The sequence below is a fragment of the Rhinolophus hipposideros genome, assembly GCF_964194185.1.
Source record: "Rhinolophus hipposideros genome assembly, chromosome: 10".
Taxonomy (NCBI): domain Eukaryota; kingdom Metazoa; phylum Chordata; class Mammalia; order Chiroptera; family Rhinolophidae; genus Rhinolophus; species Rhinolophus hipposideros.
The window spans coordinates 38048553-38071841 of NC_138056.1; the positions used below are offsets into that span (position 1 = coordinate 38048553).

General features: G+C 38.7%; 1 protein-coding gene across 1 annotated transcript in view; it reads left to right on the plus strand.

The window, feature by feature from the left end:
- The window catches only part of RRAS2 (RAS related 2), a 69525-nt gene extending 52337 nt beyond the window's left edge, over positions 1-17188 (plus strand). Inside the window, exons 2-6 of the mRNA XM_081064430.1 lie at positions 3324-3411; positions 4843-4945; positions 5124-5232; positions 13247-13365; positions 16350-17188. Of these exons, the coding sequence (XP_080920556.1) occupies positions 3324-3411; positions 4843-4945; positions 5124-5232; positions 13247-13365; positions 16350-16437 (507 nt within the window). The 3' untranslated portion in view covers positions 16438-17188. The remainder of the gene's footprint in view (positions 1-3323; positions 3412-4842; positions 4946-5123; positions 5233-13246; positions 13366-16349) is intronic.
- The last annotated feature ends 6101 nt before the right edge of the window (positions 17189-23289 follow it).

Below are 23289 nucleotides of genomic sequence, written 5' to 3' on the forward strand. Positions count from 1 at the left end.
CTGCTACAGAGTATCCTTTCTGGACTATAGCTGGTAACTTTTTTTCAACTTCAGGTGAGAGTTTTCTGGCAAATTGCTGGGGCTCTGTGTTTATAAGGAATGTACCCATAGTTCCTATGCATGGCTGCAGTATTAACCCCTTAAATTCTGTTGCCTTCTGAACAAGCGTAGTATTGGCATTTCATACTGTTTCTGTTCTCTGGCCAATACATTTAACACTCCCCATACCCTTGGGCTCCAGTCACAGCACAATTACTGGATGCTGTACAAAAAGCAGTGGGCTCGGACTGGGACAGGTCTTGTCCCAGTGATGCTCTGTAAATAATTGCCAAGCCAATGAATGAAATCAAGGGAGCAAGAACAATTGGCTGAAGGATTTCAGGTGGTGAAAAATGTCTGGTGAACAGCATACATCACGCTTGAAGGCTTTACATACTGTGTAAAGAAAGTCATGAATCCATTTAATAAAAGCGTTAATTTATGTAACTTACAGAGATATAATTTGTGTCATACAAAAAAGTGTGCACACCTTAAATGTACATCCTGATGAATTTTTTACGTATGTACACACACACACACACACACACACACACACACACCTGTGCAATTACAGCTCAGATCCAGGAACTATTTCCAGAACCCCAGACGGGGAGCTTTTATCTTGATAAACAACATTTTGTGTAACAAGTCCCATGGTTGGTCTGTGGTGTAATTTGGATTGGAATTATTACAGCTGTTCCCGGGATTAGCAAGTCGTTATACTTGAATAGAAACACTAGTTCATATCATCTAACCATGGGACAAAAATAATACAATGATTATTATGGCTAATGCTTATTAATCATCAGCATGTGTTGGCACTTTATATGCTTTACTTCATTTTATCTGCTCCACAGGTTTTGTAACTACAGATGCTACAAGTTAGAAAGGTGAAGTAATTTGCCTCAGGTTCCACAGCTAGAAAGTGACTGAGTTAGAATTCAATCCAGGACTGGCCATCACCAGAGCCCGATCTCTTGTTGGTGATCTGCTGCCTCAAATATCTGGTCCCTATGTTTAAGTAACAAAAATGTTATGTCTTTGTGGTGAGAGGTGACGATTATATTTGTTACCTGCGCATGATGAATGGTCTTGTTCTTATTAGGTATTTTTTTAAACCTGTGGCTTATTAGAATTATGAACGAGAAAGGGGTCTTTGATTCTGTGACAGACAAGCCCCGAGTGATTTCCTTAGGATGGGTCTTTATGAGGAAGGAAGATGCTTTCCATGAGGATGACTCTTTAAAATTCTACATGTAGCAAGATGATGATGGGCTCTACAGACAGATTTTGAAAACAGGATATAACGAAGATGAAATGTGGATCTAAATGTGGATCCAGAAATTTCAACAATTAATTTGTCTTGCCTGTATTAGCAAAGTGGCAAAAGTCTTGCGTTAAGATTGTATTTCAATAGCTAAGATGTTCAAAGAAATACCCAACTTCCAGAGCCACTAAAAGGAATAATAGTTTATTTTAATGGCCCTCAAAGTTGCTTAAACTGTCTTCTATAAATGTTTTAATTTGGTCTCACAGTGAAAAAAAAACACAAAAGAACTTGTCACGTTGAAAAAATTCTAGCTATTATGCATGACCTGGACGTTTGAAAAAGTGTTCTTTAATATTTGTCCATCATGTTTTCAGACAAAATAGGAGAGACAATGGGGCACATTTTAGCATATGTAGACATAAACTGGGAATACTCAATGAAATTCAGGTTTTGGAAGAGGTAAGTGTGACGAGGAATCAGATTGCTATGGAGAAACATGTTTCAGAAAATTATTCTTAAAAAAGATATTTAAGCATGTTTAGCATGCTTTAAAGCATGTTTAGCATGCTCTATCCAATTTGCTTGGTAAAAGACTGTAGTTTTAAGTTGTTTAGTACAAAGAATATTGTTGCCAGTTATATTGACTTTTTGAAAGGGTGTGAGTGCCAGAAGTGAGTTCAGGATTGTTTTGCTATCTGTTTATTTTTGCATGGGGGTTGGGGTGGTGATGGAAATGGCTTTCTACTCAAAGCTGCTCCTGTTGGTGTTTCTTTTACAGACTTTGTTTAATAAATAGTGCTTTTAAGTGAAAACATCAAAAGGGAACTAGGATTATGGATACTGAATTCTGTGATTAAAGTTAATCCTAAAATATAAATGTAGAAAGTATCCTTCAAAAATAAAATAAACATGTAAAACCCAGCTCTCCCCATACCAGGGGTTTCTTTAGTGTCCTGTTCAGATTGCCTGCTTCTGAGTAGCGTTGTGGTGTTTGCATAAGTCACGTGCTGGGGTTGTCACAAGAAGGCTGTGTCCCTGGAGCCAAGCAGGTCCAGTGGCCAGGAACCCTTGCCTGGAGAAGGGCCCAACACCTTTAGCGTGGGTTCTTAGCATTAACCTTCAGGTCGGTCCTCAGCTTTTGTAATGAGCAGGTGAGAAACAGGCTTTGAGGAAGTCCGGCAAGAGAGAAAGCAAATGAGATTCTCAGAACAAAAGGAGGATAAAGTCCGTGTCCTAGGTAGTGGCGGTTTTGCGAGAAGGGGGGAAATAAGTTCCCTCTCAGATTCTTGTTGTTGCTGTTGTTTCCATTTTTTAAAAATTGTGAAATATAATATGCAAATATTTAAGTGGTTCACTGAGATTCTTCCCTTCTGCTACCTGAACGGTCCTTTCTTCTCATGCTTTCAGAAGATAATAGTTGGGAGGCCTTGCTGAGAGAAGAGGGAAATAGAAGTTAAGCTAAAAAAAACAAACCAATAAAAATATCAATGAAAGAGTAAGCTTCAGATCCCTTTCATTTTTTCAAATGAAAAAGTCCTGAAATCTTGTTCCTTACAATACACTAGGCAGCTGGAAGGGGATTAAGACTAGGTGTGAGAAGCGAAGAAGGGACAGGGAATCTTCCAGGCCTGTCTCTCTGTCTTTCCCTACTTCGTTCTTAGGACTGATGCTAATAGGCCTGAATTAGAACTTACTGTGTTTTCCTGGTTTTTCTTGAGATCTAGATTTTTAGGTATACATAAGTTAATTTGAAAAAACAAAAACAAAAACTGCAATTGGTCTTTTCACAGTCTTGCATATTTCAGATATGAAAATTCAGAGATACTTAGTTCCTTTTCATCAGTTGGAAGCTGCTCTGAATAGACTTCATTTAATGGGGAATTGACATAGTAGGTAAACCTTAAAAAAATGAAAATATTTTGATTAATTCTGGATGTATGGGATTTGGTCACGTTACATTGGTTCTTGGATAGGCAAGTAAACAAATTTTAAAATAAGGTAATTTTTCTTACAGTCCTATTTTGTCACGGATTATGACCCAACCATCGAGGACTCCTACACAAAGCAGTGTGTGATAGACGACAGAGCTGCCCGGCTGGATAGTAAGTAATTGTCCTTTATTTGAGAGTTCACATAATCATATTTTTAAAAATGAAGCTTTGATGTTTTTCTAGGTTAAATATAGTTAGCCAATCTTGAATATAAGCCCATCTCTTTCATTAATTTTGATTGATGGATCTGCATATTAGGCCATGTAAGTGTTCCTCAGTAAATGTAACGTAAAACCGTGATTGGATTGATCTTGTTCTGGTGAAACTAGTCATGTCATTGTAACTTGTTGAAGTTGTATCTATTGGGACGTTTGGGCAAAATGTGAGGTTTCAATTCTTACTACTGTGAAACAAAAAAATTTTAACTGCCACTACTGGAAGTCGTTTTAAAAAGAAAGAGTTTATTAGACCTTTGCTAGCAAAAAAAGAAGATGGGTCTTGGGGCATGGACTCTAAACCAGCAGCATAGGAAAGAACTTACCCTCGTCCTGGAGTTCTGCAAGCCTTTTTATCCATCAAGTGGTGGGGAAGAAGGAGGAAAGCCATTCTGCAAGGATTTACATTAGCTCTAGAAAAAAGGGATGGAAGAAGGGAAAGCGGGGTAGATAGGAAGAAGTTGTCAGCCTCTGTGGATTAGCTGTCTGCAGCAGATTGGAAAGTTCATGTGTAAATAAGAAGCAGAGGCTCCTGGGGTATGATAGGGCCTGGTTATTCTCTCTTGGATAATTGGCAAATTGCCGCCTGGAACTTAATTTCAACAGACATACAGGAATGTCTTTGGTCAGAGCTGGTCCACAGCTCTAACAGGCTGACCTGTCTTTTTCTCACTGATGTTGTCATTTTAATTTAGAACATTTAAGGATATTTTTTCTTGTCACTACGTTTTGGTGAAGTTTAAAATCGGTGAAGTAAATAAAGAAGAGCTTCAATATTTGTTAACTTGCTGAGGATTTATAGCACAGAGGCTTTGCAAATAGTGTTTTGTGCTTGGCAAACGTTTCACCTCTCCACAAAAGAAAGCCCTGTTCTTTTAACGTGTACAATTCTTTCATTCACAGATCAAGAAATACATTAGCACCTGCACTTTAAATATGGTATTTAGGGGGTAGACTACAATTTCTTTTTGAATTTCAGATAGCATTTTCAGTTCTTTCTGTGGAGAAAATAAAACATCCAAATGACTTCAGAGATTATCTGATTCCATCTGCCTAGACATATTCGATATTTTTAACTGTGTAGTTGGTATGCTAATGTATTCTAACTATAAAATCAGCTTGTACTGATGAAGATAACTCTGAAACTGTCTGCCATTAGAATATATTTGTCTTTGAGAATAAAGTACTAAGAGGAGAATGCCATTTTTTTTATTATACTAAGTATGATTTGCTCTAAAGGACCCACATTAACTGGGTCTGCCCTTGTGGGGAAGCCATTTATAAAATGGAAACGCAAACACCGTTACATTTGTTGTTTTTTCTCTAGTTCTGGATACAGCAGGACAAGAAGAGTTTGGAGCTATGAGAGAACAGTATATGAGAACTGGCGAAGGTTTCCTGTTGGTCTTTTCAGTCACAGATAGAGGCAGGTTTGTACCAGTATTAAAATGTAGATCACTATTCATAGCTATTCATGCTAGATCACTATTTTATTGAATTTGTATTTTCTTGTTTTTATAGAAAAAGGAAAAGTAATAGAGTACTAAATGGGATATGGGAATGTGCCGGTACTTGGCCTAATACATTAATTTGTTTTTGTGTTTTCAGTTTTGAAGAAATCTATAAGTTTCAAAGACAGATTCTCAGAGTAAAGGATCGTGATGAATTTCCAATGATTTTAATTGGTAATAAAGCAGATCTGGAGCATCAAAGACAGGTGAGAAGAAAACCAGTTGTTTATAATTATGTAAGTGAATGGGTGTATTTAATGGAACAATTGAAAGTGCCACGAGCAAAGAAAACTGCTGAGTTTGACACGGCACAGAAGTCACAGTAAGTAAGAGATAAAAAGGAAGTAGATGTGGGGGAATTAAATTCTCACATATTTTTGCATAGAACTTAAGTGGAACTGTAAAAGCCTGCAACTACTTGTACCAGCTCCATTCGCATTATAATTTCTTGAGTAACATCCAAAACTCGAACTCAGATAATCTTAAAATTACGCCTAAAGGCCTATTTATTCAGTGTTAATGCTCAATTACCTTCATTTAGAGAATGGCTTTGATTTAAATTGCAGTATTTGAGTTTTTCTTAAGTCCCATTAATGACTGAACTTTCTGTTAATTCTTCACGTTGACTAGCTCTAACACCAGTAACCTACAAGAAAAGAATATTTTTAATTATTTACTTGCAGGCTGGTTTATACTCACTTGTGTCTTTACCTCCTTTTTTACTCCACATTTAATTTTAAAAAGTTTTGGTGTATATTGTTTACCCATCTTTTTGTGGGTGAGAGAAACAAGGTCAGACGTAAATTAATGCAGGCTTTACATTATTTGGGGGCTCTTTTTGTGTCCTTATTTCCTTTAAGTCTTTAGCCTCTACCCCACATCTGGAATATAATTGTCTCCTAACTTTTGCTGGTATTTAAGTCCTCCTTTGGTTTTGTGTAACCTCATGTTGACAGTTCCTTAAGAGTTTGTTTGAAAAGTACAACCATCTGGAAAAATTGCTTGATAAACAGCATTGAGGACAGCCTCCCATTTTGCAGTTAACTACATAAAACATAATCTTTGATTTGTGTGCTCTATTTGTAAAGTTTTGTTGACGGTATACCACGTTTAAAACATGGCCTTAAAGAGAATTATATTACTCTTCTAATGCTAAGATTTAGAAATGTTTACTGATGATACTTGATGTAGGATACATTTTGCTGCTAGGTCTCTTTCAAATCAAAATGACGTTACAGAGTTAAGGTGAAAAAAAATTGATCTTCATTTCAAACCAGTATAAACTGTGGGAAATAATTTAGAATATGGCATTGCTCATATCTTAAACCTAGAATAGATAGTCACTCTGTTTTTTAAATTTATTTTTTATTTCTTTGGGCCATTTCCTTCAGGGTTTCTGAATCTCCTTATATTGTTTAAATGTTGCCTAGTAGAATCTGTCTACTGCTCTTCCCAGTCTTTTCTACTACTTGGAAGACTTTTATGTCACTGGGAAATAATGGTAAAGTAGCTATGCAGTGTACCAGGGGTTCTCTTCCCTGCTCACCATATTTTACTCCACCTCCACATGCTTTCTGACCTGACTAGAAATAGGCTTTCTCTAACTTTTCATGGTGGTAGCTCCAGAAAAGGAATAGGCGGGAGGCCTGGGGTGACGTGGAGTCTCCTGTAGGGTAGGTGGTGACAGGTTGGAGGAGTAGGGGAGCATATGCCACCAGAACGAAACAGGCCCTGCGGTGATGAGTTGGCGCAAGGGGTCTGAATGAGCTATTTTTACGTCATCTAGAGATTGAAGATTGCCAGTATTTGGCGTGTGGTTTCCATCTGTCTACATATATTAAACATACTGTGGCACTTCGGCCCTGTTTTATACTATAGGTTTACAACATTTTTCATTTAAAGTCATGACCACTGCCCTCTGTGAGCCTGTAGTACTGACTGGAAATCCTACGTTTCCCTGGTCCATTCATTTGCTGCTTGTTTGGTTGATTATTGCTTACTTTCTCTTTCTTAAAGTTACAACTCTTTCTTCCCCTCATTACTTTCAGTTTCTGATGAGTAATATTTTTCTACTTCACTAAGAAATTTCTACGTCTCTACCTTTACGTGGACTAGCTAAGTTCTTATGTACCTCATCAATTCTTCTTTCCCCCATTTACATGGATGAACTCTTCACCTGTCTACGACCAGCTCCTCCACTAGCCCTGGGTCCCGTTCCTTTTCACCAACTCACGGGCATCACCTGAGTAATTGTTCCATTCCAGTGGTTCCCCTTCTTTTTTTAAAAGATTTTTATTAAAATCTAACTAACATACAATATTATATTAGTTTCAGGTGTAATGATAGTTATTCAACATGTATAGACCTAAAGAAGTGATCACCATGATAAGTCCAGCAACCATCTGACACTGTACCACGCTATCACAGTATTATTGACTATATTCCCTATGCTTTATTTACATCCCCATTACTATTTTGCAACTACCAATTTGTACTTCTTAATCCCTTCCCCCTTTTCACCCTGCCCCAAACGCCCCTCCCATCCTTCACCCTGATAAATCTAGTACCCATCTGACACCATACCTAATTATTACAATATTATTGATTATATTCCTTGCGCCATACCCTACATCCCCATGACAACTTTGTAACAACCAGTTTGTACTTCTTCCTTCCTTCCCCTTTTTTTCACCTACCACCCCCCCCATCTCCTCCCATCTGGCAACCATCAAAATGTTCTCTGTATCTACGAGTTTTTGTTTTGTTTGTTTATCTTATTCTTTAGATTCCACATGTAAGTGAAATCACATTGCATGCAGTTGTTCCATTTCTCTCCTACATGATCATTCCCATCAGCATACAACATGTTACAATGGCTGTCATCTTTAAAACAAAAATTAACTAGAGCAAAAACTTGTTCTTAGTCTCATATTCCTCTCTGAGTATGTTTTTGCTGCTCCTCCTCAGTAACAAAACTCCTTAAAAGCATTATCTACGCGTGCTCTCTCTACTTTCTTGGCTGCCGTTCTCCTTGCACTGACTTCAGGCATGCAGTGCCACCGGCAGCAAGGTCACCACTTACGCAGATGTCAGTGACATTTGACACAGCTGCTCACATTGTCCTTTTTGAAACACTTTGTTTACTTAGCTCTGGGACACCATTCCCTCCTCTCCCTTCCTCAGCAGTGCCTTTGTTGGCTCCTCCTCATCTCCTTATCTGGGGGAGAGGAGGGGACCAGGATTGCGGGGCTCAAGGATGTACAAAGACAAACATGCCTCGAGGGCTGTACTCAGTACATTTGAAATTGAGATGCTATACTAAAGGTTTTGACTTTTGTAAAGTCTTTTCAGAATTAAAAGTGATCTTCTATCATGTCTTAGCACCCTTAGTTGCTCTACTAAGTGAGCGTGGACAGGCCACAGGGACCCCATAAAAATGTCGTCCCCTGTTTAGAAATGCTTCCTTTTTGGTCATCTCTAGGTTCTTAGTAACCAGTCGGGTTTGTTCGTGGTCATTGATCTAGCTTGTTCTTACCTGCCTTTGTCTTAGACACGATCCTTTGGACTTTTTCTGCTAGCTTTTTTTCTCGTAGCAAACGCCAATTCTCCATGTTCTCTGAGCTTGTGGGTCAGCCCTGGGCATTCCTACCACTGACTCCTGAGATTGCAAACCCATAAGGCAGGGGGAACGGGGGAAGGAGGATCAGCCAGAAGAAGCTTTACCTGCTTCCTTTTGGCTTCTGTATCTCTGTGGACTTGCTTCTTTCACCCATCCATCCATGTAATATTTATGGGACACTTTTTCTCGACACTGATGAAAGAGCAGTAGGGAAAAAAACAAACAAACAAACAAAAGTCACTGAAATTTACACTAAACAAAAAGATTTGTAGAATTTGATTGGTTATTTAGTGTTACCACATACATGGCCCCTTAGAGATACGTTGATCGTTTTGTTTAACCGGTAAAAGATGTAGGAAGAAAACATAGGTAAATGATATGCTTGCCTGTGCTAAAATGTACGAGTAGGTAAATGTGACAGCTCATTGTTACTGAGACTTCATACAGCAGTGCGTGGTCTTGGGCTGTGGATTTCATGATACCTCTGATTTCAAGTTCCTTGTCTGTCCTTCACATAGCCCTGGCTAGAATGCACTGTTTTTACCCCCTATTCCTCCCTGGCTTACCTTAGCTCACCCGTTTCCTTTCCCCTTTATTAGGTGTTTAATTGCTGGTGGCTGTTGTTAATTCAAGAAAGGAACCCATTATGCATACAGTGATAGGCACCTACACGTACTAATCCCCACTCTTCCTGTCTGTCAGTGCCTTGACAACAAAGTGCCCTGATAACCTCCCAGGAAAAAGAACTGCTTCCCCTCAAACAATAGAATAAGGGTCTTCTAGCCTTACCTTTTTGTGCCTTGTCTGCATCTAAAAAGGTTTGTAAACCATTGACTGGAAGTAAGTACATTGAGGGCTTTCTCAGTTTCCACTGGTTAGTTTTGTTCATGCTTCATCATTAGCGCATGGAACAAAGATATGCACTCAGTAGATATTTTTCTGAATGAATGAATCAGGGAATCAGTGAATGAAACATGATATTAATGTGATGATTCTTTCTGCATAATAGCTATTTTTGGAAAACAAACAAGTTTTGCTTCTATAAACTTAGGCTATTCATTAACTGGACACATCCCTCAGTGAGTGTTACAAATGTTTAGGTCCATTCCAATTTAACCCAGTTTGCTTATAAAATTGCTCTCATCATTCCCATTTTTGCTCTTCTATATTTGGAATATGTATGGTACTAGATAAGCTCATCCTATTTGTGGATTTCTGCTAAGATTAATTTGTGCCTTTGAACCAAATCTCACTGGAAGTTTCCACGTGCCTATCAGTTAATTTGTTGCTTCAGATTCACCTTGGTTATTTAAAACAAAACATTTCTAGGTCGGGACTCAGACCTCCCAAATCAGAGAATCCAGGGGATAAGGCTGAGCCTTCTCTGAGTTGGGGAATCTGTAGGAAATCCTTGTTTGTGAGCTTTCAATCTTCTGTTGATTTCTCCACAATGTTGTGGCTTTGTTCCACGTGGTGTTCTTTTTGTTCACTTTTGCTTTGGTGATAGCAATGCTATTTCTACTTCTTAGTTAACATTAGGCCACACCAGTGAGCTCGACAGCAGCTTTATATGTGGTTAGAGAGTTCTTCACCAGAAATGTGGTTGTATAAGCTTTGCTGACCTTGATTCCTGGAAGACAATGATGTGAGACCATGCTTTAAAAATAAATAAGTGAAATATAAATAGTCTTAGCAGTGGGATTGTTTTATCATCTAGACCAGTAATTCATTAATTTTCTCACTATGAATAAAGATAGGCCATTTGCTATTCCCCTCTAGCTGAATTACATTATGTAGGAGGGATAGGTCACATTACCTTTTTGAAGAATAATTGAGAGGAAAGATAAATAGCAAAACTTATAAGGATATATATATTTTCCTCCCCCAGTCAGATTTATATTAAATAAAGTAAGTTGTTGAGATTGACTTGTCTGAAATATTTTTCAGTGTTCTTGCTATATCATCTTTTCTTTTACTTCAAGATGTACTTATTTGATTGGTCATACTATTAATGTATGTTAACTCTTCAGTTAGCTATTGTGCACTCTTCTAGGTTCTGGATATAGGAAGACAAATATGTGTTCCTTATTCCCTAGCTACAAAGGAGCAAGAAAACAGAAGCAAAAATTGCAGTGCAGCATAGTATGTTAAAGGCTTTTGTCGGTGGCCACTATATGGTGTGATGGGAGCGCTGGGACGCAGTGCTAAAACAGCATCAACAGTATGGGGACCCTTCCGATTGCTCGAGTCTTGAAGTGTTAATTAGAAACAGATTAAGAGTACGGAGTTGGGAGAGAAGGAATGACATCTCAGGAAGAAGGAACAGAATTTGTGAAAACATGGTGGTATTTTTATAGGAAGGAATTTACCATGTCACATTTTTTAAAAATAGGAATTGTTGGCTTTGTGAAGCTTTCTTTTCTTACTTGGCTTCCTTTCTTATTGTTAATTGCTTGCTTGATTTGATTGATTTATATTTCAAATTCATAGGCCTTATGGTTCATATGCTATTTTGGAGAGAGGAAGGGTAATTTAAAAATTACATAAACGTGGCTATACCACTGCTGTGTAGAACTTGCCTGCCACCCTTTTGGAACACAACAGGGTAAAAACTGTTATGAAGTACTTGTAAGATGTATCTGCATTAATTTAATAGCCTAATGATATTTCATTGAAGTTGCTGAATTTTGGGAATGGGGTATTAAATTGGGAGAACAAACTACCTGGAAAGATTAGAGGGAATAATACACTGAGCTCAAATAGGGATAGGAATAATTCATATTCTGATCAGCCAGAGTGGAAAACCTTATAATTCTTGGTTTTGGATGGTGTATTCAGAAGGGTTTTATTTCTGTAGTGGGGCAAAATTAGCCCTAGGCTAAGTGCTGTTCTGGTACTGTATAATAAAAAGGATCAGACTTTCCAAATAACTGCATTTTGAAAGAAAGCTCAAAATATTTGTAGGAATACAAACTATCCAGAACTCCGATAGGTGAAAATCCAGTAGGCAAGCATCCACTCAAAAATTACCAGGCATGTAAAGAAGCAGGAAAATATGACTTACAATACAGAGGGAAAAAAATACAATGAGTGGAAACAGACCAAGAAACGACACATGATAGAATTAGTGAGCAGAGGTATTAAAAGTTATAATTATATTCCATATGTTCAGGAAGCTAGAGAAAAGACTGAATATGTTAAGTAGAGACATGGAAGATGTAAAAAGATCAAAATAAAACTTCTAGAAATGAAATCTACAGTGTCTGAGATTAACAGAAATAATGGCTGAAAAATTTCTGAATTTGATAAAAGCTATCAACGCATACATCTAAATGCTTTGTCCCTGAGATCAGAAACAAGTCAAAAGTACCCCTCTCCCCACTGACGTCATTGTACTGGCAATTCCAGGCAAGGAGGTGAGGCCAGAAAAGAAAGAAAAGGCATCCACGTCAGAACGGAAGCAACAAAACTGTCTTTGTTAGCAAGTGGCATGACTATTAATGTAGAAAAGCTTATGGCATTTAGAAAAGTACACCTAGAAAAACGAATTTAGCATATGTCCAGTGTATAACAAATATACAGACATGATTCTATTTTTGTAGAGAAAAATGTACATCGTTGAAAAACCAGAAGTATGTGGTTCTCTATGAGTAACAGTTTCTTAAAAGTTCTTTTCTTTTTTTCCATCTGTATTTTCTAACTTTCCTGCAAATAGTTCTTTTTGTGGTGACGACAGCAGTAAAAGTCATTTTTTCAGAAATAAAATTTTCAGCCCCATGATATAAATGTAATATAGTTTAATAATTTTAGGTAAATATCACTATTAGAACCTTTTACGTTTAAAATATTTATTCATATTTGGTTAATGTTTTCTGATTCTGACCTACCATTTTATATGTCATCAGCTATGCCACCCTTCCTTGCCTACCTTCTTTCACCTCTTAATGTAAGGAAGGCATTGTGAGGGCTTGTGATCGATCCTATTCATTGTTCATTTTTTTCACATATTTGTGGACTGTCTCCTATACACCAAGTACTGGGAAATGCTGAGACGAAGACCCCAAGCCTTTTGAGGTGTGCCCTTCTCTCCACCCTCACCTCTTGTCGTTTGCTCTCTTGGCTTGCTGTACTCTAGACATTTTAGGCTTCTTTCAGTTCCTGGAACTTGGAAAGCCCATTTCCCACCATCTCCTTCACACGTGGTATTTCCTTTGTCAGGGATATTTCCTCACCCCCACCCCACCTAACTCCATAGTCTGTATTTGGTTCTTAGCTTAAATATCACTTCCTCAAGGAAGCTTTTCCTGACCTGCCAAACAGGGTTATAGATCCTCACTGCACCTTGTACTTTTCCTTCTCAGAATTCATCACTGTTGTATTTAATATTTTTTGAGTAATCACTAGGCTGAAAGCTTGTTTCCGCTGCAAGTATGTTCTGAATTGCTCTGCAGAGCTGGGCTTCAACATGTGTTGAGCTGTGGTTCATTTGTAACAAACCAGCTTGGCCTCTGGCTGGATTAACTGTAATCTGTGGCCGAGGGTTAGATGGTACAGATCTAATTGTTAATACTGTACCTCACACAAAGTTCTTGGAATTTCAGGTAACCCAGGAAGAAGGACAGCAGTTAGCACGACAGCTCAAGGTAATATACATGGAGGCTTCAGCAAAAATTAGGATGAATGTAGATCAAGCTTTCCACGAACTTGTCCGGGTTATAAGGTAAGCAAACACATTCTAGAAGTTTGTTTTAATTTATTGAATTTGACAGGTAATCATACCATGCTTTTTAAAACCATTCGCTGAGGGAAAAAAGTACCATTAATGTTTTAGGAACATTAAAAGGAAAAGGACATTGTATGTAGGAATGATTCTGTTCTAGGGATTAATGCACATGGCTTGCTAAAATTTTTAATTGAGTACATACTATGTTCTGGGTACTTCCTACGTATAACACTTAATTTAATTATGTTGAAGTAGAGAGTTTACATGTAGGGATTTTGGAAAGAATTTATGCAGCTTCCAAAGGCGATGGTGGTATGAAGACAGTGATGACAGCAGCTAACATTTGAGTAGTAGTTTCTGTCCGATACTGTGCTAAGTGCTTTACATGTCTTACTGATACATTTAATCTTCACCACAACCCAGTAAGCTAAATACTTTTATTTATTCCCATTTTCAGATGAGAAAGCAGGTTAAATAACTTGTTCAAAACTTAGACGTATTAAATGGCAAAGCTGGGACTTGAATCCATATCTCCAATTCCAGAGCTTGTGCTCTTAGCGTTTCTTCTTACCCAACTCCTCCCAGGCAAAGACTAAGCCAGGTAGTAGACATGCATCATCCCAGAGGCCAGCAAGTGTAATATCCAGACTACAAAGAGTTTTTCTGGTAGCTGGCCTAGGAGGCCCCGTGGATCAGAAAGTGTTAATGGGTTCCAGGAAGCTTGAGGGGAGATCATTTGGAGTTACTGTGTATGTTTGTATGAGACACGGATTGAGTTGCTTTCGTGGACAGGGTTTGATTTGATTATTTTGAGTCTATGCCTGGGCCCTACTTCACCTTCTGCTCCCTAGATCCGCTGGTTTCTCTGCTAGTTACATAGTTTGACAGATATGTGGAGTGGGCTTATGTTAATTGTGTATCTAAGCTTAATTGACATCTGATCTACGGGCTTCTTGTAATTTTCAGCTCCTTGCCAGAGCATTCTCTTTGAGGGGGGTGGGAAAAAATAAAGATTATAGTTTTTTGTTTTTTTAGTAGTTTGTTACAAGTTTGAGTTCTGTTATTTTTGAAGAGAACAGTCTTAAGATGAAAGAATTCTGGAGCTGGATGCGGTTATCATTGTACAACATCGTGAATGTATTTATTTTATTTTATATTTTTTTGTGAAGACTATATAAGATTTATTCCAATATGCATATTGCCAGCCAGTTCAGCCACTTTCCTAAAGACAGGTAGAAGGGAGAAAAAGGTGTGAATGTGGACATTTAAAATTCACTAACATTACAGACACAGTGGTTACTCTAGACTTTCTCTTGCCACCAAAACACACCATGTAACCCAACAACAGTTTCTTATTCTAACATGAAGAAAAATCTAGCCCCCACCTCTCCTTTTTTTAAAAGAATTATTCTGGTTCCCAGCCCCAGAGTCTGGAACTCAGAATGAAAGTAATGAGGAGTCAGGGTTCGTTTCCTAGTCTTCACCTGAGACAAATACGATTGTGTAATCTGATGCCTGAGTCTGAAGCAGCTCATCTGACTGGGAAGCAGCTCCAGCCTCTTCTAGACCCCGGAAGGGTCTGGAGGAGCCACATCCACCTGCGCTCACGTGAGCAGAGCGCATCCCTTGTGTGGCCCTCAGACCAACAACAGGGCAGCACCGGGAGTTCGCTGGAAATGCACGCAGCAGACTTGGGAGGATAAAGACACACCACACGCCATATAATGACATCGTATCACGTATCTCTCGAAAATGGGCTCTGCAAACCACTAAGAACAGAGGGGCATCAATTCTCTGGACAAATCAGTCAGGAGTCACACTCCATTTATCCTCAATTTTATATCTCACTGTCCAAGGGTACATATTTTTAAGAACCCAAGAGAAAAGAGAAACATCTCCAAGTGCCTATTACTAGAGTCCAGGGGGTTTCTTTACTGAAAGACGGGAACATGATCATCAGTAGCGGCAGCCGGCAGCCGCCTGCAGCTAAGAACACTTGTTTCGAGTAGGGTGCTATTGTTACTAGTATCGAGTAAGATGCTGTTGTTACTAGTACTTAGTAAGATGGCTATCGTTTACCATCATTGTGGCAAGAGGTTTATCACTACTAAACAACAGCTGGCGGTGGGAAACCAGGCACTAGAAAAGGAAACTCCTCTTACCTGGTGTATGTTGTGAAAGCAGCATCAGGAAGTACCAACTTGAAATACAAAAAGCAGCCTGACCGAGTTGTGAATGTATGTAAATGCCACTGAACTGTACACTTAAAAATGGTTAAGATGGTAAATTTTATGTTACGTGTATTTTAACACACACACATACACACACACACACACACACACACAAACCAGTGCTTTTTAAAAATAATTTTTACTGCTTTTTTGAAATATTTTGTCCTTGGTTTTAATCCTCAGAATCTGTATTCATCAATCATCAAAGGAGAGGAGCGGGTAGAGGGGCTTTTTTATGCCAGGTACCATTAGGCATTTAAACGTAACAAGATCGTTAATCCTCATAGCAACTGTGAAAGGTGGGCTTTTATTATTGCCTTCTAAAACATCGAGGCTCAGAGAGGTCAAGTAACTTGTCTAATCCTGACTTACAGCTAATAAGTGATAGAACAGGGATAGAAACTGGAATGCCTCGTAAGGGTAATTTTATAACTCCCTCTAGTGATGGGTGTTTATTCTTAAGTATACCTTAGAGTCATGGAATTTTAAATTGAGAAGGGATTTTAGAGGTTACTGAAGCTCAGCATCTCACCGGATTTAAGACTTGCCTGTTAATGAAGCGCAGACAGCTCTGTTATGCTGGTGTTGAAGCATTTGTGCCTCCCCCACTCGAAGATTTGCTTTGATTCCGTAGTTGAAATTTCACACTGAAAAGCATGCATGTATTCTAGACTTGTCCAAAAACAACCTGCATTTGTACTAATGTATTACCAAGAATGCAACTATGTGTAGATTTTTCTGTTCCTACAGGAAATTTCAAGAGCAGGAGTGTCCTCCTTCACCAGAACCAACGCGGAAAGAAAAAGACAAGAAAGGCTGCCATTGTGTCATTTTCTAAGAATCCCTTGAGTGTTAGCTACCAACTGCCAGGAAAAGCCCTCATCTTCTGCTCTCCTTACGGTTTACGTCACGTTGGTACCTTTCTAGCCTTAGACAAATGATCACCGTGGTAGCCTTAGAACAAGAAACTGGCTAATCCTTTCCATGAAGCTAATCCTTTGGTCATTTCAAGACAGATTTAAAGGAAACACTAAGGCTGCTTCAAAGATTATCTGATTATTTTAAATATATATCTGTGTACACAGACAGATTCTTTTTTAAGGGCTTACCTTTTAATAGGGATGGCTTGGAACCTAAGCTGTTTGCCAAGCTGAAGTCATACGTTATGAAATAACTTTTAACTTCTGGAATCATATTGCCTACTGTTACTCTACATAGAAACATAGGGAGTTTTTTTAAAATGTGAATTTTTGTCTGTCTCTAAAAGTTTTGATGTCACCTTCAGTTAACCTTAAATACACTGAATTGAATCCTCAAAAGTGAGACATCTCAGACCTTTACTGATGGTACAGCCTTTGTTTTCCAGTGGCCAAAATACCAAAATGCCTGTTGTATTTATTGATTAAAAACTACATTAAAACCCTTTATTATTACTCCTGCTCTTAAAAATGATAATATCCTATGTGGCCAAATATTTGGACTCTTTCTGGACTTAGGCGTTTCAATGTTTGTGGTTTTCTAATTTAACTCTTTTCACAATCATGTTGAGAGTAAAAATAAATAATTTCTGTCTGTCTTCCTTTTTAAAAGTATTTCTGGATAAGGGATTCAAAAAAACTAAAACAGTTTTTGTTTGTAATATAAAATATGGAATTGATCTTTCCAGGGTCAGAGATGATTAATGTTTTTGCTATATACTTTTATACATTATTTTCTTATCAAACTAGTTAACAAGTATTTTTATATGTTTGTAAGCAACTGTGCTTTCACAGCATACCTTGTGTATATGTAAAGATAAGTATTTAATTCTCACTGTTCACTTTTAACTGACAAAAGAAGTGAAAACTACAGAAACTGTGGTAGAACTTTCCTGGTCCTGGTTGTACCCACCTTTGGCCAGTCACACAGCTACTTAAGAAACCTTTCCAATAGAGTACAACAGGACGAGTATCTGAAATCACTTTCAACATCCCCTGTTAGATATTGACTGTTACATCAAGTAGTACATGTAATTGACAGTTAGTATAACTGTGGTTGGCTTCTGATTTTGTTTTTAATTCTGTGGATTGTGTTTAAACAATTCAAAAGTTTGTTCCTGATTTTGAGATACTAAGTGGTATTGCACAGTTGTCACTTTATTGAATGAGTACAACAGTCCCATGAGGTTTATAAAGCGTATCCTTGTATAGCTTCAGGTGCTAGAATTAAAATTGATCTGTTATCACAAGATGATGCTTGATGACTTGTTATTGTTATTGTGGTGGTTTCTTGAAGGAATGAGTGTTGGAGGAAACTTAATTTTAGTAGCTCTCTACCTTTTCCCAACAATACCTTAGGCTTTGAATCTAAAAGTCAATTATTGGTCATTTTGTAGGTGAACTTGAAGTGAAATGGCTTGACCTTAGTGATTTCTTGAATATTTGCTGAAGTCACTGTTTCTTAAACTTTTTCTATGAAGTGCTCTTGACGAGAACCCTAACTACAGAGGAGAGGAGGGTGAATGCATCTGAGGGTGAAATCTAAAGAACCTGAAGCAAAGCACACAAACTTATTTGAATGTTAATTAACATTACTGCCCAGGAAGATACCCCATTTATCCTGTGGCGTTTGATACTATAGCACTAGAATGCTACACTTTTGAAGGCTTGTTTTTAAGCTTCGTGCTGTCTCAAGCAGCTTTTTCCTACGATAGGTTAGATCCACTCCGGGGTGTGGCCCATTTGGGGTGTCTACTGAATGCCCTGAGGAATCAGTGAGGACTCTCCACTTTGGCTAGTGGGAACTGAAACAATTTGCAGCCCTACGTGAGCTCCGAGGTATGTTCTAGTCACAGCATCTGGGTGGTTTTGTTGCCCACCCTCCTGGAGTTTCACCTTGTACACGTGTATCTTAATAGTCAGCAAAGACTCGTTGACCCTATGCATATTTTCGGAGCTCATTTTCCATGTAGCTCTCTCCTCTCCAGAACTTTGTCCAGCGACTTTCAGCTGCCTCAAACTCCCTGATCTCCAGTGCCTGTCTTTTCAGCTCAGGGAAAGCATTTGTGTTCTGCTTAGAATTTCCATCCCTTCTGCAATCTGGAGTGTGCCTCTAGGCAGAAAGCCAGGGCAGTTTTAAGGCTTACCTTGTTTCTCCTGCATCAGGGATTGTAGTCCTACACTGCTTGGTATAAACTGTCTGAAAACAGTTGTTTCACATATTTACTCCAGTTTTCTGATCGTCTGAGGTAGGAGAGTAAATCCAGTTCCTGTTACTCCATGGTTAGAAGCTGAAATCTCTCCCCATTTGATTCCATCATACAGTCAGACATGCCTTGTAGCCCTCTTACTCCATGGCTTGAAATCTTTTCTGTATAGCTGGGGAATTGGCAAACTTTTTCTGGTATTCAGATAGTAAATACCATTTTGGGCTTTGTGGGCCATATAATTTCTGTACCAGCTTCTCAACTCTGCCATTGTAGCTCTGAAGCAGCCATAAGTAATGTTTAAAATGAATGAATGTGGCTGTGTTCCAATGAAACTTTATTTGTGGATACTGAAATTTGTATTTCATATCATTTCCATGTGTCATGCAATATTAATCTTCTTTTGAATTTTCTTTTAAAAATTTGTTTAAGATTGTAAAAACCCTTCTGTACAAAAACAGATGGCAGACTGGATTTGATCTGTGGGCCATGATTTGCCAGTCCTGCTCTTGAGCACATTTAACATTTCAGGTTACATTTCTAACTTTAGAATCTTTTATGTTTCTTTATATATGTTGAAATTCTTTCAAACAGGATTTTCTGAACTGACAGTCATAAATTGCTGTCCTAGGAATTTTCTCCCTATTTAAGGATTTGTAATATTTTAGAGTTGGACATTATGCCCTATTAACATTCATCGTACATTGATGTTTCTCTAAATTTGGGGCTTTCAAGTTTTATAATATAAATTGGTTTCCCTGTTTTACTGTTTGACTTTTAAAATTCGAAGTAACATGGTTGTATATACTTAAGGCTGAGCCTGTTCCTTTTCTAACTTTTATCACTTTTTCTAATTTATTTCTTTTTCCATTCCTATACATAACAATCCCATTGAACAGATAACTGGCAGATAAATAGGAGGAGATGATGGTAAAGTGGTCACTTTCAGTATCTCCTGACCACTTACAGATATTTAACCAATGATTGCTTATGAAGTTTCAAAGTCCTTTTTGGAAAAAAGGTATTTTAATTGGAACAGATTGCTTTTTTTTTAAGTGTGTTTTTCCAGGACCCATCAGCTCCAAGTCAAGTAGTTGTTTCAATCTAGTTATGGAGGGCGCAGCTCACAGTGGCCCATGTGGGGATCGAACTGGCAACCTTGTTGTTAAGAGCACTGCCCTCTAACCAACTGAGCTAACCGGTGCCCTGGAACAGATTTCTTTGTACAAGAATTTACTAGGTGTTCTGGGGAAATGGATAAGTTGGAGTTGTTACTTCCTACAAATTATTCAGTATCTAGTGGAGGAAGATTTAAGAGGGATGAAAATAAATGCCAGGACTGCAGAGTTAAGGCAGATGGAGAGAAGCCTGCAAAAGCTGTCGGGTCCAGTAGAAGTGATGGGATATATTCCTCCTGGGATAGCTCGAGGAGCTTCTTAATTAGAAGTGGTATTTTAGCTGGAGCTGGACGGATTGGTAGGATTTAAGTGGGGAAGAGGGGAGCAGGTGGATGTGCTAGCAAAAAGCCTCGGCAAAGGCACAACATTGGCCAAAGCAGGGCGTATCCTGGGCCTAGAAGCTTAATCTAAAAGGATCTTCAGTGCAGTGGGGGAAAAAATAATGATAAAATAGACTCGGCTTGGGTTGTGGAGGGCTGTAGGTAGGATGGCCCTTCTGTATATAATGGAAAACTGCCAAGGATTCTGAACAAGGGGTGTCTGGGTCTAACCTAGTGTGAACAACGGCAGTGTGGATTTAAGGAAGGGTAGTCAGGTAAGAGGTTATTGGAAGCACGGATCTGTCATCTGTCTGTCTGTGCTGTGCCTTTTGTCTAAGCCCCGTATTTCACACCCAGGTTCCTACTAGGGCCTCTGAAGTAGTCTTTTTATTTCCATTTTGGCCGTATAAAGCTATTATTTCAATGCAGCCAAAGGGATGTTTTTTAGACCATAAGTTAAATATTATACTGCTGCTTAAAATCTGTCGTCATATCAGTGCACTTGGACTAATATCCAAATTTCTTACCATAGTGTACCAGGAACTGTCACCTTCCTGCTTCTCATTTACATTCAAGCTGATTTGCTTTCTTACACCCTAAAACATACGATGTATTTTCCAAATCAATTGCTTCACTCAACTAGTCCAATTAGCTGTTCCTCCTTTTGCTCATGGCTTACGTGCTATATCTTTGAGAGCCCCTTTGACCGCCCATCCTAATATTACACTGCCCTGGATCTCCTTAATGACACTTAACCATCTACAATTCTTTTGTCTGACCTGCACCTTAGTGTCGTAAGCTCTGTGAGGGCAGAACCATGTCTGCTGTGTTGACTGCCTTACCCATATTGCCAGGCACTTGCAGAAAAGCCATTTGATGAATGAATAAGGAACACAGGCAACCCTCTAGTGATAAAATCTATGGTAATTGTGGGCAGTAACATACAGGGTTAGTCCAGGAGGCATTTGGAGATGGCGAGTGGAGCTCAAAAGAAGAGTTTAGGACTAAAAATACAGATTTGGAATTAATCTGTGTTGAGCTAATGATTGAAGAGGTGGGAGTGGGTTGAAGTACAGTGTGTTTGAGGGAAGGTTCAAAGGAAAAGGAACATGTGAGGGTAGAAGATGCAGAGGCAGGAAAAAGCCAAGAGAAGCAGCCAGAAACGAGAGAAGCAGGAGACTTCTCAAGGATGTCGAGGGAGGGCAGCTTCGTGGTGACGAGCTTTGAGTGCCGGGCAGGGATGGAGAAGTAAGAGGCAGCAGTGTTCATTCAGAGGTTGCTGCTTACTTTGAGAGATTTGTTTCAGTCATCTGGTTGTGGGAACCGGATTATAGTAGGTTGAGGTATGATTGGAGGCTGAGGAAGTAGAGGTAGTAAGGGTGGGCTCTTCTGAGAAATTCTGTGGCAAAATCGGTGACGGGGCAATTATCTCACTGGGGAGGGAAGGATGTTGGAGGAGTAAGGAAAAAGAGCCAGTGCAGGGTACTTAATTGTAGATGTGTAATTGGAAAGCCTGGAGGTAGATATCACTATGTAGATACTTAAGCATTTGAGCGATTCAAAAGCTTCGGGTTTTCAGGCTGGCATCCTTGCCTGACTGGTGAGTGAGAATGACATCATGCAGTGCGGGTCCCCTGATTGGGGAAGGGCCAAGTTTTAACATTTTTCATCTCTACTGTTGTGGACTCATACTTTTTATAAATGTGATTTAAGAAAAAGAATTACTAGAAAAGTGATCATGCTCTTAGATGTCGTGCAGTGTCAAGTTGTGATAAAAGTTTCTAAGTGCTTGCTTTCCCCTCGTGGTAGGATGGTAATTAACGGCTTGCGGATGTTCTCAAGCTGCATATCTCATGTGGAGTAGCGCTACTGTAGTAGGTAAGGGAGCGGGAAGTTGGGGTGTTTTTCACAAGTGGGGCTTCTGACTTCCAGGATAGGCTAGTACATTCCAGGTGAAGATAACCCAGCAGGAGTCACATGCCAATACCTGAAACAGACTCTACCTTTACCAACTCTCACTATTGTAAAGGAGTCGGTAGTCTTGAATATGATGTTTACCCTTTCTCTTCCGCTACTACTTGATACAAATTATTTGAAATAAAGAACTCTTTAAACATATAACTGCTTAAAATATGAGGACTGTTACCAATCAATTCTAAAACCAGGAAGTAGTTAAGAACATGTTCTGATTTTTATGAACAATTTAGAGCAATATGAGAAAATGTTAATACTATTTATGTTACAGTATGAATGTTTAATGAAAAGTCTGAAATTATATTTTGCTCTAGTGATTACTTGGGTGGAACTGTGGCATGCGTATTTCATTTGTCAGGACATTTTCAGTTATAAGTGACAGATAATGAAACTCCAGCCAGCTTCAACACAAAGGGGGCATTTTCTGGTTTCTAAAGAAGTGAGGGATTGGTGGGGTAAAATTGGCTTTCAGGGACTCCTGTGTCAAGATACCATCAGGACTGCTCTCGAGATGAGAATTGGCTGAAACTCTCTAAGAGAAATTCTTTAGTGGAAGAAAGCATGTATGAAAGCCTGAAGCCAAAAGAGGTAAAGTAACTGGCCCCAGCTCTCACAGCTTCTCAGGGGTATAGCAGTGTTTGAATCCAGGTTTCCCTTGCTTAACCGTTATTCGACTTGCGCCTCTCTGCCCTACAGAGTGCATAAAACCTGATCCAACAGGCTGTCTAAAGCAGGGACGCCGTGATTTAAATTTGACATTTTAGTACAGATATTTTGCTCATAGATTTCAAAGGATTTAAATTGAAGAATTGTCTTCGTGCTCAGTAGCATTCAGCTGCTATTTATAGTTTGTTAAAGCATCTCATTTTCAAAAGGCACTAATTTATTTCATTCATCTTGTCAAGTTTGGGCAATATGGAGAACAAAATGAGTCATCCTATTATTGAAATTAATAGCACCAAATAACCAAATAGTGGAATGTCTGTGTCTTCCTTGAGTCTGTTGTAATTGGGGATTGAACATTTATGTTTAGT